This window comes from Polyodon spathula, unplaced genomic scaffold (genome assembly GCF_017654505.1).
Source record: "Polyodon spathula isolate WHYD16114869_AA unplaced genomic scaffold, ASM1765450v1 scaffolds_720, whole genome shotgun sequence".
NCBI classification, from domain to species: Eukaryota; Metazoa; Chordata; class Actinopteri; order Acipenseriformes; family Polyodontidae; genus Polyodon; species Polyodon spathula.
Window position 1 is genome coordinate 88992 of NW_024472209.1, and position 16637 is coordinate 105628.

At 40.7% G+C, this 16637-nt stretch overlaps 1 protein-coding gene across 5 annotated transcripts in view; it reads left to right on the forward strand.

Moving 5' to 3' along the window:
- ap2b1 (adaptor related protein complex 2 subunit beta 1) overlaps positions 1–12359 on the forward strand; it is a 47990-nt gene extending 35631 nt beyond the window's left edge. For all 5 annotated transcript variants that reach the window (XM_041240885.1, XM_041240887.1, XM_041240886.1 and 2 more), the window contains 2 exons: positions 9055–9209; positions 10860–12359. In XM_041240885.1, coding sequence (XP_041096819.1) covers positions 9055–9209; positions 10860–10934 — 230 coding nt within the window. In that variant the 3' untranslated portion in view covers positions 10935–12359. The remainder of the gene's footprint in view (positions 1–9054; positions 9210–10859) is intronic.
- The last annotated feature ends 4278 nt before the right edge of the window (positions 12360–16637 follow it).

The window sequence follows — 16637 nt, forward strand, 5'->3', positions numbered from 1 at the left end:
GTAGTATAAAAGAGGGATGCTGTACTTGTGTGCTACACACAGTGTATGAAGGCAACACTCCAGATAAGGTTATTGTGTTAGGGTTAGACACTGAGGAAAATGCAACATTACAGTCAAAGTCATGAGTACTTTCAATAAATACTGTACTTTAATGCTAACTTATGGGGTATGTTCAATTGACCGTTGAGACGCTGTGAACCAACGAAGTATAAGAAGCTTGATAACATGCAAACTGAAGCTGTGCAGCAAAACTGCCGTGTGGATTCTTTACACATTCAACTCAAATATCATATATAACTCATTTCTTTCAATGTATGAAACGCCCAGTATGCAGCTAATTGGGAGCACTGGGTGAAGGTCGTAGTGCTTTAAGTGTATGATTCTGATAGCTCTCATTTTGTGTTTGCAGTAGTGATGAGGGTATGTGTGTTGCTAGCTCACTGGTTTTGAAATCCTTGGTTATTGCACACTGTGACAGACACACACGTACAGACGTACGGTCCCCTTTAATAGTCCAGGACCTGCCCAATATAATGGAGGAAGTCTTCTATAGTGACTCTACATTTCCTTGACCTGGCCCGCTAATATATTTGAAAGCACGTCTCTCTGTTACGACGTAATCAGTAGGTTTATCTTAGGTCTTTTTTTTTAAAAAAATTTTTATTAAAGTGGTGCCATGTGAAACAACAGGTTCTTCTTTATATTCCTCTCCAGACTCTGGACTTCAACACTACTAATACAAAAATATATTAACATACTGTAAACCTGTCCCTGATCCTTTTAAAAACGTTTAATCTCAATGCATCCTCTCCGATCAGCAAATGGAATTTGACCTTCTACTAGACAGAGAAGATTTTTGTGTTTGGGGGAAGAGGGTGGATGCTTGAGCTTTTTAGATTTTACATTTAGAGCCACATTCCTGCTTTCGGAAATACCTTGATCCCAGATGCTATTCAAATAAAGTGGGTGATACTGGTCACTTGTCATTCTGCAATAGAAAGAGATGTCATGCCCCCTGTTTGAGCCTATGTTTATGAACTACACTTGGTCTCACACTCGGACAAAATAACTTGCATTTTAAAATCCCAGGCAGTTAGAATTAGGAAAATGTTCCTGTGTACATAGTTTTAAAGCCCCTATTAAAGCGTCTATGTGTACATTTTTTATATTAAATCAATTCATTCAGGGATTATTTCACCTGCTGGATCTTACTTTCATTCTCAACAGACTGTACTTCAACGCAGATTCATTTCAAACCCTGTTTATGGTCTCTTTGAGTCTCACATTTCTCATCACAAAACAAGTGCTGGTCTAGCAGTGCAATGAAAGCACATGTTACTGGGCAGCTCGCTGCGTGAGGCTCTGTAAAGGGGCACCAGAGGGTTTAATTAACAAATAACAAAAAGCAGATCAGTAATATATTCATTGGTGCTTCTCTGTATTGCTCAAGTCACAGTGAGAATCTGTGTTCGGAGTGTCTATTGAAGCTGCATATTCAGCAGCATATTACTGTGACCTTACAGATTGGGAGTCATTTTCTTCATTACCTTAATCAGCTTTTCATCCAGAAGTCATTTGTAAGCATCAGGCGAGCAGATTTGTATTCAATCTTGAATGAACCAAAGGGAATGAATACGTAATATTTGGCAGGTTTTGTGTAAAAAAACAGGACTGATTCTAAATTGGATTTAGCTTGTTTTCCCTTTATTCATGAATACACAAGTTCTGGGCACTACTGTGATGAAACAGTACTAGGGGGGTTTTAAAAGTTTTGAGTTTGTTTTAAACATTAAACCATTGCTAGAAATATGTAATATACCTCAAGTGCAGGTATATCAAGCGTGGGATTCATTTGTGTTATTCCACTTCTGTAGTATAACATGCATGCCAGGACTAGTTTCCAGTGTTTGCTTGCATTCCAGTCCAGTGGTGTGCTGCTGAAATTCAGGATTCAAACAACACTGCCACCAATAACTACTTTAAAATATCTGAGATGATTTCTGTTTTGATTTGGTCTCCAATTTTCTTGAGAATGGGTTTAGTGTCAGAAATGACTGATCTGCCTGAGTCTGACTAATCTAAAAACACTGCTGCAAAGAGACCATAAACAGGGTTTGAAATGAATCTGTGTCGAAGCACAGTCTGTTGAGAATGAAAGCAAAGATCCAGCAGGTGAAATAATCCCTGAATGAGTTGGTTTAATGTAAAAAATGTACACGTTGTATTGCTATGCATTTAAAAATATATACTTGTGGTATAAACAGAATACTGAATGATCGTGGTGTATGTTTGTATTCAGCTTTGGAGGATGTACATAAACTGCTCTTCCCTGTGTGGGCTTGTGATTTCCTGGGACATCTGTGGTGAATAAAAATCGTATATCAGGAACGATGATTGTGTCCTCTCTCTTTCATATTCAGTGTTGCTTCCCAGTCTCTTCCATTCCCTCTACAATTAGATATTCCCGAGTCTTATACACACATACATGCGGCAGTCATTTATACAAAGGAATGGTTACAAACATTCCCAGTGTGTTACAGTTTGAACATTTAAAAATTGGACAAAACAAGCAACAAATACCCTAACCCTAGTCCTCATGACTGTATTAATAATAGTGACAGTGTCTGCTGTAGGGGTTATGTCCTGTGTATTAACTGGGATGAAAGCAAACCCTATTATCTGGAGTTCATGTTCACATTAAGAAGCCGTGCAGACCCAGTCTTTGAAATCCTTCCCTATTAGCAACACTAGATGTACCCCCTCCCTCCACTTCCATTGCAATAAAGATCTTTATGCACATTTTTCACATATGCAGCTCCAGATTTCTAATTTTCAAGTACAGTTACTAATATTGTACTGTTCTGGTGGCCTTCCCTATGTCCAATAGGGTATTTTTGGGAAGTTATACATCGCAGTTTCAGTTTAATGACCCAGGGGAGAGACGGCTCCCGATATTAAAATGGAGAGCCATGTTGCAGCTGCTGTAATCACAAGCGCCCTGCTGTGTGCTGAAGACCTTGTTAAAAACATGTTCAGATCTCCTGAACATCCAAGCAAGATGAATCAAGTTTCAATTGAAAGAAAGGGGGGAAAAAAATTACATTAACCCTTTGTGGTCCTGTGTCCGAACAGGTCAGACGATTACAATTTTCCCTTTCCAGTCTGACGTCTGACCCTATCCAACATCAAGAAAGACAGGTCTCTAGTCCTTTTCTTCTCTGGAAAAAGCCGAGAAAACCTTTCAAAAACCTCAGAGATAGAGATAACACGGACATAAAACAAAGGAGATAGCTGCTTCTGCATCCAGCGCTCAAAGAATATCACCGACATTTACAGAGCTTTTTTCAGATGTTATAGTAATAAAATAATGACTTGGATCGCATTATTGAGGAGTTTGATAAAAACAAGTGATTTATCAGTATGCACGTCTATAAAGAGGTATGTGAAAAATACAGCGAACAGGGGGTGGGGCTAGGCTGGAGATACAGTACTGAGTGTTCTCTTGTGATTCAATGCCTTTTAAACCTGTTTTACTCTATATATATATATATATATATATATATATATATATATATATATATATATATATATATATATATATATATATATATATATATATATATATATATATATATATATATATATAATTTTAAACGGTGGGTGTAAAATAAACAGCGCGTGTGAAAATAAATTGGACCTGACATGCCTGACAAGTGCTGAATAAATGGAATGTAAAGGGTTAAAATGAGCAGAATTGCATGAGGAGGCTACATAGGATCAGGCTGTCTGAAAGGAGAGCTGTCAGTCCATTGTGGATCAGGCTGTCTGAAGGGGAGCTGTCAGTTCGTTGTGGACCAGGCTGTCTGAAAGGGGAGCTGTCAGTCCTTTGTGGATCAGGCTGTCTGAAGGGGAGCTGTCAGTCCTTTGTGGATCAGGCTGTCTGAAGGGGAGCTGTCAGTCCGTTGTGGATCAGGCTGTCTGAAGGGGAGCTGTCAGCCCTTTGTGGATCAGGCTGTCTGAAAGGGGAACTGTCAGTTCTTTGTGGATCAGGCTGTCTGAAAGGGGAATTGTCAGTTCTTTGTGGATCAGGCTGTCTGAAGGGGAGCTGTCAGTCCTTTGTGGATCAGGCTGTCTGAAAGGGGAGCTGTCAGTCCTTTGTGGATCAGGCTGTCTGAAGGGGAGTTGTCAGTCTGTTGTGGATCAGGCTGTCTGAAGGGGAGCTGTCTTGGTGTTGCTGATTGTGCTCATGGCTGGATTATCCTGTATTGAAAGGAATCTGCTGTTTCTCAGTATAAGGGTGTGTGAAGTGTCTGCCCCTTGTCTGATTGCTCATTACTGCTGCATGGCAGAAATATCAAGAGGAGTGTATCGACGTGTGGGCCCCAGAAAAGTAATGTATTGGAAAGGGCTTTGGATTTAAACCCAGACCTCTGCAGCCCGATTGAACACTGTCATAAAAGTTCATTTTACAACTGATGTGAACAATTCTATACTGTTCTCAGAAAATAAATCTACAGTGCCAAAATGTTTTTTTTTTTTTTACTCTAAATGAGACATTCTCAAACTTTAATTTACCATAAATGTATATGGGGACCCATCCCCCCCCCCGCTCCACCGCTTCTCCACTAAAAACTGAGGAAAATGCAAATCACATACAAGAATTGCACAAAAATAGCCAAGTCAATTGGATTGAGTTCTGGTGACTGGGCAAACCACTGCAGAACGCTGAACTCACTGTCATGTTCGTGGAACCATTCCTGGACAATCCTAGCCTTGTGGCATGGGGTATTATCCTGCTGAAAAAATCCATTAGCAGATGGATACACTGCTACCACGAAGGGATGCACCTAATTGGCAGTGATGTTCAGATATCCTGTGGCAGTCAAATGTTGCTCCACTTTTTTCAAGGGGCCCGATGTGTGCCATGAAAACACACCACCACCACCAGCCTGCAATGTTGACACGCGGCATGATGGATGCATGTACTCATGCGGTTTTCTCCATACCCTAGTCCTCCTACCAGCGTGAAACAGCAGGATCCGGGATTCATCAGACCAGACAATGTTTTTCCAATCCTCTAGTGTCCAGTGTTTTTGTTCCTTAGCCCACTGCAACCACAGTTTCTTGTGTTTTGCTGAAATTATCGTTGTCGTTGGCTGCCATTCCCCATTCGTGTCAAGGTACGACGAGTTGTGCATTCTTTTATGGGTTGTACTGGACTGTCAGTTGACTAACTGTAGCCCGTCTGTTGCTCTGCACAATTCCTGTCAGCCTCTTTCATCAATGAGCCATTTTCGTCCACTGGCCTGCTGTTGGCTGGATGTCCTTTGGGTGGTGGACCATCCTTGATACACACGGGAAACTGTTGATCGTGTAAAACCCAGCAACGTTCTAGTTCTTGACACACTCAAACTGATGCGCCTGGCACCTAGTGCCATACCCCATTCAAAGGCACTTAAATCTTTTGTCTTGCCCATTTACCCTCTGAATGGCACACTGTGACGGGGAACTCCCCGTCTATATGAACAAGTTTGGAACTGGCAGGGAGGGGATTAAATTTCTCCCTGCCAGGAAAACATGTGAGAATGTGGCTGGAGCCCTAATTGAATAATTATTGATTAATTGGGCTCCAGCCACAGGGGATAAAAGCCAGGGGAGAGGCCCTGGCTGGCAGAGTAGTTAGTAGAAAGTAAGTGTGTTTTCTGTTTGGGGTGCGGTCTTTTTGTTTCAGTTTGCTTTTGTATTGAAGAGTTTTGTGGGTTTTTTTGTCCTTTTTTTTAAAAAGGAAGGAATATTTTATCTAAACCTTGGAACCTGACTGTTTTTTGTGAGTTCATTTTTGATTATTTATTTTTGAACCTCTTTTCTGTTGGCCCCTGTGCCTGTTTATTTGAATATTTTTGTTTAATAAAATAACTTTAATTTTGACTTTAATCTGTCTCTGAGCCTCAACACTCTGTCATCCTGTCACACACACATACACAATCCATGTCTCAATTGTGTCAAGGCTTAAAAGTACTTATTTAACCTGTCTCCCCTTCATCTACACTGATTGAAATGGATTTAACAGGTTACATCAATAAGGGATCATAGCTTTCACCTGGATTCACCTCGTCAGTCTATTTCATGGAAAGAGCAGGTGTTACTAATGTTTTGTACAGTCAGTGTATATGTGTGATAAATATATAATATTTTTTACATGGATATCCGCATTGCCCAAGTGGGGATGCTATCAATTTTGTATTAATCCCAGTGCTGTTTACAACAGAGCAGGTTTATACATTGGAAGCTGTATTAAGATCCTCTGCCATTTTGATAATCAATAGAGCTGCACAAACTGATTTGTTCATGTTCACCTCTCCACAGGGAGGGTCATTAGTGTTGATTGGGCTAATTTACCATTCCAAGTGGATGGAAGCAGCTATTTCTTCACTTGTTTCACGTTGACAGGTAAATTAGCCCAGTCAACACCAATGACCCTCACCTGATTTCTGTGGAGAGCTCGATCCAAGTAATCGGTTTTTGCAGCACTGTCTCTCAATATAGAGATCTTTGCACCAACACCCAAAATAAAACTCCCTCTGCAGATTACTGTATGTTCTAAATAACCGAGAGATCAGTAGAGACCACCCTGTTTTCAGAGCCAGCCTAGTCCGTCCTATATCGCTGCTTGGGTTGTACAGCTGGAAAATATATACAGAACATTGAATAACTGAGATTTTCCCTCAAGAGAATTTCGGACTGAATGCCGTGAGCTAACAGCTTCAACACATAAAAGACATTGTGCAACTCAAAGGGAACTGTGTATTGTGATCACAGCACTATTCAATATCGAGAGCCTGCTGCAGTAAATTCAGTATAGAGGACAGAGCTCTTAGACCTTGGGGCTTGATGCTATCTGCAGACAGTGCATTACAGGATCTTCATAGACACAGCTTAGTATTGTCAACTGTACATTTAATGCTTGTGTGCGGCCCACTCTTATGTAATATATAGTACACCTTGATATTGATGTGATCTAGATGCCTAGCTTCCCCTGGACCTTTTAGGTTGCATTTGGGTGCAATCCTGTGAACTTTTGCAACACATTGCACTTGGTAAGGACATTCTTTGGTTTACAGCTATGGCAGGGGGGCATAATTAATTAAAATTGTTACATGATTGCAGTGCAGGACCCAAATGCAGGGTAGGGATTGTAGGTGCATGGTTTTAAAAGTTCATTGAACTGAATTAAAAAGTTTCTATTCTAGAGGATGAGTGTTAAATGTTCTGTAATACAATTTGGGCTTGCTGCTTGTGTTTGCTTGTGCTGCCGCATAGGAGAGGGGCAATTAATCATTGTAATCCCTCCGCTGTCTGTGCTGGCATCGTTTCATTAAAGCGTTCCATGAAGCTGTCAGCCTCCCTTGAGGGCTTGCCTTAATCTCGAGAAACGCTTCCTCGGAGATTTTCCTGGTTTCAGGTATCTTTTTGTTTCTCCCGGAGGACGGCTCATAGATTGCTGTTAAGCCACTTGCCGTCCCTGCAAGAGATGGAGCATGCAGAAGAGAGCCTTGTATCACCTTGGAAAGGAGTGCCATCTGCCGTGGCTGTTTCAACATTTCTGTGTTCTGGAACTAAAGTGCTGTTCTAGACTTCACCCATTCCAAGAGTGACTTGAATTGAGTGACCCTAACAGCAGGGCTTATGCAGTGCAGTGGGCTAATTTACTAGCAGCTTTGGAGGTGTGGGTTCAAACCTCACTGCTCACATCACAATTTAAATGTATTTGGTGGAGTTTTGAGGAGTCAAAATAAATATAATAATAAATCACTCTCCTTTTAAAATAATTGAACAGCTTGGTTCAGCTTTACAGTAAAAAAAGCAGGCATGCTGGTGACCTTCATCTCCCACCACGTAAGTATCAGTAAATATAAGTTTAGCATACAGATAGATTCCTTCAGTCACTCTCAATGGCTGGTGCTAAAGGATGCCCGGACCAGGTTTGATCATAATTAAAGAACTTCTCTAGATATGTGAAAACACTTCATCATGCATAACCTTCCTGAAAGGCTATTTTTGTTTCTAGACTGCAACAGACCTCAAAGATAGTCTTCTGTCTTTGAGGTCTGCAGTACGTAGAGATCAATGAACTTTCTCCCGCAGGTGGTTCAGAAGAAAGGGTCTGCTCCACTTGTGTGCCTCTGATTTCAATGTTTTATTGGCCACACTCCAGTCTGCACTTCTTAAATATTCCTTTTGCAGTTGCAGTAGCTTTCTGTATTCATTGTAAAGGAATTTCGCAGGTGAAGTGTCTGCGGTCCATGCCCAGAGACTGCATTTAGAGCAGAATGATTAGAGAGCTGCCAGTGAGCTTTAGTAATTTGTGGGGTTTAAGATTTGCAGCCATGCCACAGGGAGACTGGCTCTAATGGGGCTTGCATCTCAGACTGCCGAAGAGATTAAATATAAAAATAGAAGAGAAATGGAAAGTGAACGTCTGCTTCAACAGCACACTGTGTTGATTGGGAGGAGTTAGATTTCTTATCCTTTGCAGGCAATGAAATCCCAGGGGACAGGGATATAGAGAAGGCAGTCGTACAAATGCACGTTTCTGGAAAACCACTTACAAGTTGTGACTTCATATTATTAACACTTATTAATTATTAATATTATAGGCAAACCTAGAACAACAATGAGCGGTCAATTTGACCAGCGTATTAAAAACAACACTCAATATTATAATGAAAGGACAAACAATTGAATATAAATCACAACCAAAACATTGTAAATAAACGGAGATTTGAACAAAATGTGTTTGTATACAGACATATTAGATAAAGTGCAACTCAGAAAACAGTAAAAAATTTAACAAATATATTAACATACTTTACCATGATTTGAACACATTGATTACCTAATAACATCTAGGTCTTAAATAGTACATATCTATACTATTGTGTGCATACTGTAGAGAGCCATTTTGGGGGATAAGACTAATCGGATGCATTGTTTTACCAAGCGAAGCTTGGGGATTTGTAGCAATAGCTTATCTTGGATGATCTCCTCTTTCAGACACTGTCTCAGGGAAGCTGCAGAATAACAACATTTACACCATTGCTAAAAGAAACGTGGAGGGCCAGGACATGCTCTACCAGTCTCTGAAACTCACCAACGGCATCTGGATCCTAGCAGAGCTGCGCATTCAACCCGGCAACCCAAACTACACGGTAAGAGCCAGCAGTGCACCCAGTCTGCCAGCGCCCCAGAGTTCAGCAGCTGCTCCTCTTCTAGCTGCCAGCCGCAGGCTCCGGCAGCCTGTGTAGTGATCTGCCGCTGCGGGTCAGGTTTCTTTAGTTCTGCAATACCCGGCTGTGCGCTAGATGGTGCTGGTACTTGATAATATAAAGATACTTTGGCTGCCTACAGCTATGTGCAGAGGTTTTCCATCACCCTGTAGAATTAACTCATTTTGCTTCATAAAGTCGAATGAAACCTGTTGAATAATGTTAACATATTGTATTACATACCACTTTGTAGTTTTCCATATATTTAATGAAAACTGACACATTTAAAAATGTGACATTTCGAAATCTGACATGAAATACTGTACTACTATTCTGGCTTCCAGTAGACTTGCACAGTATCATTTTGTACTTTATTTGATTGCATGATGTTAAATACCAGAGTGACATTATGTTCCTATTTTATTATGTCTCTATAGTAAAATTCTAGGTGATGTAAAATGTTTTGCGATAGCTGTGTATTACATTGATCTGTGATTAACGCAGGTGAACACGTCCTCCTCCTTGTTCAGTAAACGAGCTGTTGGTTTTATTGTCATTTGTTTTATTTGTTTTATTACACTGAGCCCCAGAAGAGGAGCACATTGCCTCGCTGTCGGCCCTGACTGAGTCGCGCTCTAATTGATTTCTGATGGAATCAGAAACATTTGGCAGTTCTTCTCGCTCTGTTGACTGCCAGGGAGAATAACTTCTCGTCAGATCCTCAGGGATACTAAGTGAAGACATGCAGGACCTGGGATATTGACACGGCACACTACAGTCATTGCCATGGTGCAGAATACCTTAATCATGTCATAATTTATCAGATTTTATCATTCGACGAGCTCAAGTGCTGTTGTTTTCTTCGGGGAAGTAGCTCTAATTTAGGTTTAAGGAGGTTTATTGAGTTTCTTTCCAGTTCAGCTGGTTTGAACTGCCTTGGAATGTATTACTGGATTGAGAAAGCGTCTCAAAAAAGCAGCTCATTCTGCATACAGATTGGAAGTAGTGTGTTTATTATTGTAAATAAATTATGTGAGGAATCTAGTGTAGAACAGTTTCATGAATATCAAACCATATTTTATTTGAGCAAACACTGAAAAAGCACAAACTGAAATGTTTGTCTGCTTGTCTCAGTTTTTTCTAGCTTTGGCTTTCTGATTTGAGCATTTTGAAGTTTTGCATGATGAAAGTGATTGTGGCTGAAAAGCAAACGTTTTCATAAGTCTTTCCTGACGTGACTTCCATTCACTGGGTTGGTCTGAAATGCGTTGCAATTCCCAGCTCAATTTCCCTTATAAGTATCTTCAGGGTCCAGCATCTTACTGACTGTAAAGCAGCTGGCTGGTTACTGATGGCACAGAAGCAGTTGAGGGGGCAGGAGCAGTTTCCCTCTCCAGGTGACCAGGGAGGTTCATCTCTGTCTGAAATCAAGGCAGAGATTTCTTTAACCTGGTACCAGAAATCATGTTTTTAAACTGAATTTGCTAAAAAAACAAACTACACATTTGATACCGGTATAGTGAATGGATGTGTATGGAATTCCACTCTCTCTAGCTGCAAACTCACCTCTCTGTGTGTTCTTATCTCTCTCAGCTGTCCCTGAAGTGTCGGGCCCCTGAGGTGTCTCAGTATGTCTACCAGATCTACGATTCCGTCCTGAGGAACTGATGAGCGGGCCTACTCTGCATTGTTGGAGCTGCCACTGTCTTTGTACCTGTGCAAAGAACAATCTACCATTTTACATTTTTAATTCTGCTCTTTTTTTTTTTTAAGGCACTGATAATTAATATGTATGTAGTGAACGAAAGTGATGATCCCTTTAGTGCTCCAAAGACTTTATTTTGTAACCAGTACGTAAACCACTATTATGATGTGCTTTGTCCAAGTCTGTGCCATCCTGATTTTATGGTTGTTTTTTATTTTAAATTTGTTTTTCATTTGTAAATTGATTTAGAATTGTTTTAGACCCTTGTAAATAATGACAGTGCTTTTACGAGTGTTGTGTGTGTGTGTGTGTCAGCAGCTTCCTGTTTTTCTGTGATGCAATGTGTTTGCCAGTGGGAAGCTGTGGTGGCAGGAAACAGTCCATGAAATTATAAAGGAATCCGCGTAGAATTAAGCTCTTTGTAGCAGTAGGCTAACAGGCGTAGTAAAAACTACAATTGAGCTAAATGAACAGCACAGTTAAATAATCCAAGGCTTAGTTTTAGATGTACTAAAAAATATATTGAATTATAGTCAAGTGGATGGATGTTAGGAAGAAATAAGTAGGCTTGCTCCTTTTGAACATTTATTTTTCAGGGGCTCACAAAATACCATAATAAATCACTGTTCTTTATTGAAACATCGTAAAACCTGTTTATTGTGCAGCGGGTGCAATTTATTCTTCCCTTCTGACCAGATGCTGCCAGGGCAGAAATATCCAAGCTGAGCAAAGTCAAATGAAACAGGTGTCAATCATAACTGATCTGATGCTTTCCCATTGTTGACTATTGTACCACCCCCACTCGGTCATAGTGTGTTGTCAGCACAGCTGCTCAGAAACGACTGTAATTAACAGATTTCATGTTGTTCCAATGAAGAACCCCAGTCAAATACGTACTCTAAAAGGTGACTGATTTATTACAAGCTTCAAAGAAAGTCAAATAAATGCAGTTAACAGTGATTGAACCCTGGTGCATTTTTGGAAGTCTGAAGCAGTAGCTCTGTAGCATTCATCTACAGAATATTTCTGTTTTAACGCTGCAGCTGTAGTATTTTAAGTCTGTTTTAGATTGTCTTTAAATACCAGTGAATTGTATTGTAACTATTACCCATGTCTTCTGACTTAAATGAAAGATGTGTAGCTTTTTGGCATAAATCCAAGTATTAAGTCAATGATGTACGGTGCCGTTGTATCATTAATAGGAAACATGCATCTAATTCTGCTTGCTGGTTAGAGCAGTTCTTCTAAACTGGAGCATTTACTCTGGATCTTTACTCTGAACTTGCTGTCTTAATATCCCCTCTCATGAGTAGCATGTTAATTCTGTGACCGTGTCATGCGTCGTCCAAAAGTGTGAACGTGTCCATTTTTTTTTTTTTTTTTTTTTTTTTTTAAAGCAAAAAATAAAGAAATAAATAAAAGTTAATAGCTTGCTGGAAGTAGTGGAGTTTACCTTTGTCATTCAAGACTTTGAGCGTACACACAGTGAAAGTACAGACTTTCTGGTGTTTGTGCCTTGTGCGTCACAGTGCCTGTAACCTGCATGTTAACTGCGCCCATTGCTTTCCATAAACATACTCTTGTTTTGTGCTGTTAAGGCAGGGGTTCAAATCAGAAAAGGGATTAGCAAATTCATTCTTCTGAGGGGTTCTTCTTGTAAAGCTTCTGTGACCCTGAGTGAAGGAGCTGATATTCGGCTCTAGCTGCCTGCTGTACACATTTGTAGGCGAGTGCGTTGTTGGCGGCAGCCCACATCTAGCTCACAGCAGCGTATTGCCAGCGAAACTAAAGGAAGCGTGTTTCCACAGTGGCAGATCACTAGATGAAGCTGGCTCTTACTTCTGTAAAGACACTTTGTCTGATCGAGCCTTGTGTGTGTGTGTGTGTGTGTGTGTGTGTGTGTGTATATATATATATGTGTGTGAGTCTGTGGCTAGAACTGAAAAGCTGCTCCTGAACTCGCTTATCAGCAAATACATAATTACAATGAGAACCACTCTAGCAGCATTAAAAAGAAAGGGGTGATGATGATAATAATAATAATAATAATAATAATAATAATAATAATAATAATGTTTGTTTTTTTGGATAGTGTCCTATTTTCACACTGGACTTTCAAGCTGTAATAAATCTCCACTTCATTTCACACTAGTGCAAAATAAGGCTCCCAAAGTAACTTATCCTGGTTTTGATTCAGTGATTTAAATTAATAAAGAAAGTGGAAACAGCTAATCCTGCAGTGATGTGAAGGCAGTGCTGTGAAGCGTTGTCTACTGCACAATGCACACCCATATGAACATACAGTCCACACTGCTTCCCAGCTCCACATGCGTTTCACATGATCACGGCTCTTTCGCAAAGTATTAAAGTAGGTCTAAATGCATATGGATTGCAGCAGCCCTCAGCTAAAGGAATTGATACCGGTGCTGAATTCAATTACAGCTATGGCACGGCTTTCCTGAAATAAGGTGACAAAAATGTATTTGCTCATCGGCAGCTTTGTTTAACATGCCATCGATTGTACCCAAGCCCTACTTCAAATACAATCACAGCATGTGCGTGCGGTAACATTACCTCTCCCTTTCGAGTGTCTCCACCATCCTAACTGACTACCCTTGCTTTGTGGCAGGCATTCCATATAAGTGGCCTTCGGTTGAGCAACAGATTTTGCTTGTCGTCTTACTGTACTCTTATTGTACTCTTCACAGCTCATTCGCATTGTTCTGTAATCATTACCTACATGTTATTTTTGCCATTTTCAATAAACTGTCTTGTCTGTAAAACAAGTGCTGCATCTCATTTGTCCCTTTCGCAATTCTCTGTCTTTTAAACACTTTTCTTCCCTTCTTTTGTCCCTCTCAGACTTTCAGCTGAGAATTTGAGACAATACAGCCATGTTATATGTCGGAGTACGTTTTCTTTAATTCCTTTTGGTATCAATTTGCTGGATAAAACTAATCTAGTTAAGCTTTATCTTCAATCAAGCACTGCTTGAATCCGAGACATCGGTATCCATTGGCAACACAGTTGGTGTCTTTTTTTTTTTTTTTTTTTTTTTTGCTCTAATCATCCGTGATGTCTTGGTTTCCTGTGTTAACAGCTTGACTTGAAAGTAAACCATTATAATACAAATAATGTAACTTTTAAATTGAATATCCATATAATCAGCAGTTAGCTGAAAACACCCACAGCAAATTGTAGAACTATGGACCCTGTTCCCAAAGATTACATTTACATAGAGGGTGATGAGAAAGCAAGTTTACCACATCGACGCACAATATCTCCCAAATGGTGGGGCATAGGATGGTGAAATCGCATACGGCTGTTAAGGGAACCATGGGAACGCAAATGCCAGTTATTAATCACTAGGGAGCGCCACTGTGGTTACTGCCTCATATTCCATACTACAGTACTGTGGGTATAAATAGTCCTGTCTCTTGCAAGGCAGCTTAGTCAAGCAACATGAAGCTGACAGGTGTGGAGAGAGGTGAACTGGTCAAGTTATTTATTTTTATTTACAGCAAAGAAAGCAATGCCGAGGCAGCTCTCAGGCAATACCGCCGAGTGCATGACATCTGCAACGGGCCGTGTGCAAGAGGTGCTGTTCACAAGCTAATCAAAACATTTTAGGAAACGGGTAGCACTTGTGATAAACCTCATTAAGGCAGACCACCAATACCAACCAAAGTTGTCACTGAGGTCAGCCATGCCATAGCAGAACAACCCAGCACACGCACACGTGCTGTCCCCGCCACCTGAGCAGTTCAACGGTTCATAAGGCTCTTCGTTCAACTCTGCAGATGTTTCCACACACGCTGCATCATGATCAAGCATTGGAGGAGATGGATTTCATCAGACTTTGCGTTGCAGTTCTAGGCATGACTGGAATTGGATGGCCAGTGGCCTGCTAATATCCTGTGGATAGATGAAGCGCACTTCACCCTGTCTCAAAGTGTGAACACGCGCAACTGCGTTATCTGGCTGGAGACTAATCCACATGCAACATCTGCGAGACCCCTGCATGATGTTAAAGGGACAGTGCGGTGTGGTTGTACGGCTGACTTTGTTATTGGACCGTTCTTTTTTTGAAGAGCCATCAGCAAGGGGACCTCAAATGTGCACGTCACTGCTGCATGATACCACACCATGCTGACAAGCCATGTCATTCCTATGCTGCAGCAACGAGATGTGATAAACACTACAGTCTTCATGCAGGATGGTGCACCTCCACATATTGGTGACCAGGTGAAATGCGTCTTGCAGGAGCACTTTCAGATCAGAATCAGTTCACGTCACTTTCCTTGTGAATGGCCGCCTCATTCAGCGGACCTTACACCAGCGGATTTGTGGTTATGAGGGCACGTGAAGTCATGCATGTACCGAGGGAACCCTCGCACAATTCCGGACCTCGAGGATGCCATTGTCCGGGAGGTGGCCAGCATACCTCCTGAGATGTGTAATGCTGCCATAATGTCCATTGTCACACAAAGACAATTCATTCTGGATCATGGCATTTGCCTCCCCATGGTTCCTTTAACGGGCGTCATTTCACCTTCTATGCCCTGGCTTTTGTGAGATGTGGTGCGTTGATGTGTTAAACCTACTTTCAAAATTTTGGGATATCCAAATTTTGATGTCAATAATACACTCAAGTGAGACTGATAATGTCACCAGGTTTCACAGAGATCTAGAAATATCATCAGCATAGCAGTGAAAATGTACAACATGTTTAAGAACGTACAGTAATTAAAGAAAATGATTCAATCATTGTTTCCGCCAGTCTTTCTGAAATATTGAAATCAGAACCATAGACTGGAATTTGTTCCCTGATGGTCCTTATTTTATTTTGAAAGTAATTGAGCAATTCTTCACACTTATTCTTCACAATTAGTAGGTGATATAGCACCCTTCACACTGGCATCCCAGAGCGCTGCACAAAGTTAAAAATAAAGCAGCTCAATATATAATACACTGCAGTTACAACTAATAATATAAAAGTGAGTTAAAAAAGTATGCTTTCAATTTTACATTTAAAAGAATCCAATGTTTCAACCTGCCTAATTGTATCCGGACTAGAGTTCCACAAACGAGCACTGCAGCACAAATCTCTGGCTCTGAAGTCTTTTTGGATCAACTAAGAGTTCTGCATTTTCTGATGTCAAAGAACGAGTAGGAATATACAGAGTTAGTAGTTCTTGGAGATAAAATTACCCTAATTCATCAAGGACCTTATAAATTATTACAGCAACTTTAAAATCAATTTGGTAGCTCGCTTATAACCAGTGTAAAGACCTGAACACTGGAGCAATGTGTTGGCAGGGGTGAGTATGAGAAAGCAGTCTGGCAGCTGCATTCTGACAAGCTGAAGTCTTCTAAGTTTAGTGGCAGTGTGACAGGGTGGCTGCAGGCAGGAATTCTAGCCAGAGCCAGGGAGCTGCAGCTCAGCGCTGGAGCGCATATTTATTAAACAAAAACAAACACAGCACGGCACGAGGGCCAAAATAAAAGGGTTGAACAAGAGAACAAAACACTCCTAGACTGGGCATTAGCCTTCACTACCACATTGCAAAATAATACAAAAATCACAGCCCAAGCACTCACAACCCAACAAGCACTCAAACTCACACACCCCACAAAACACACACACACACCTCATCAAACACTCA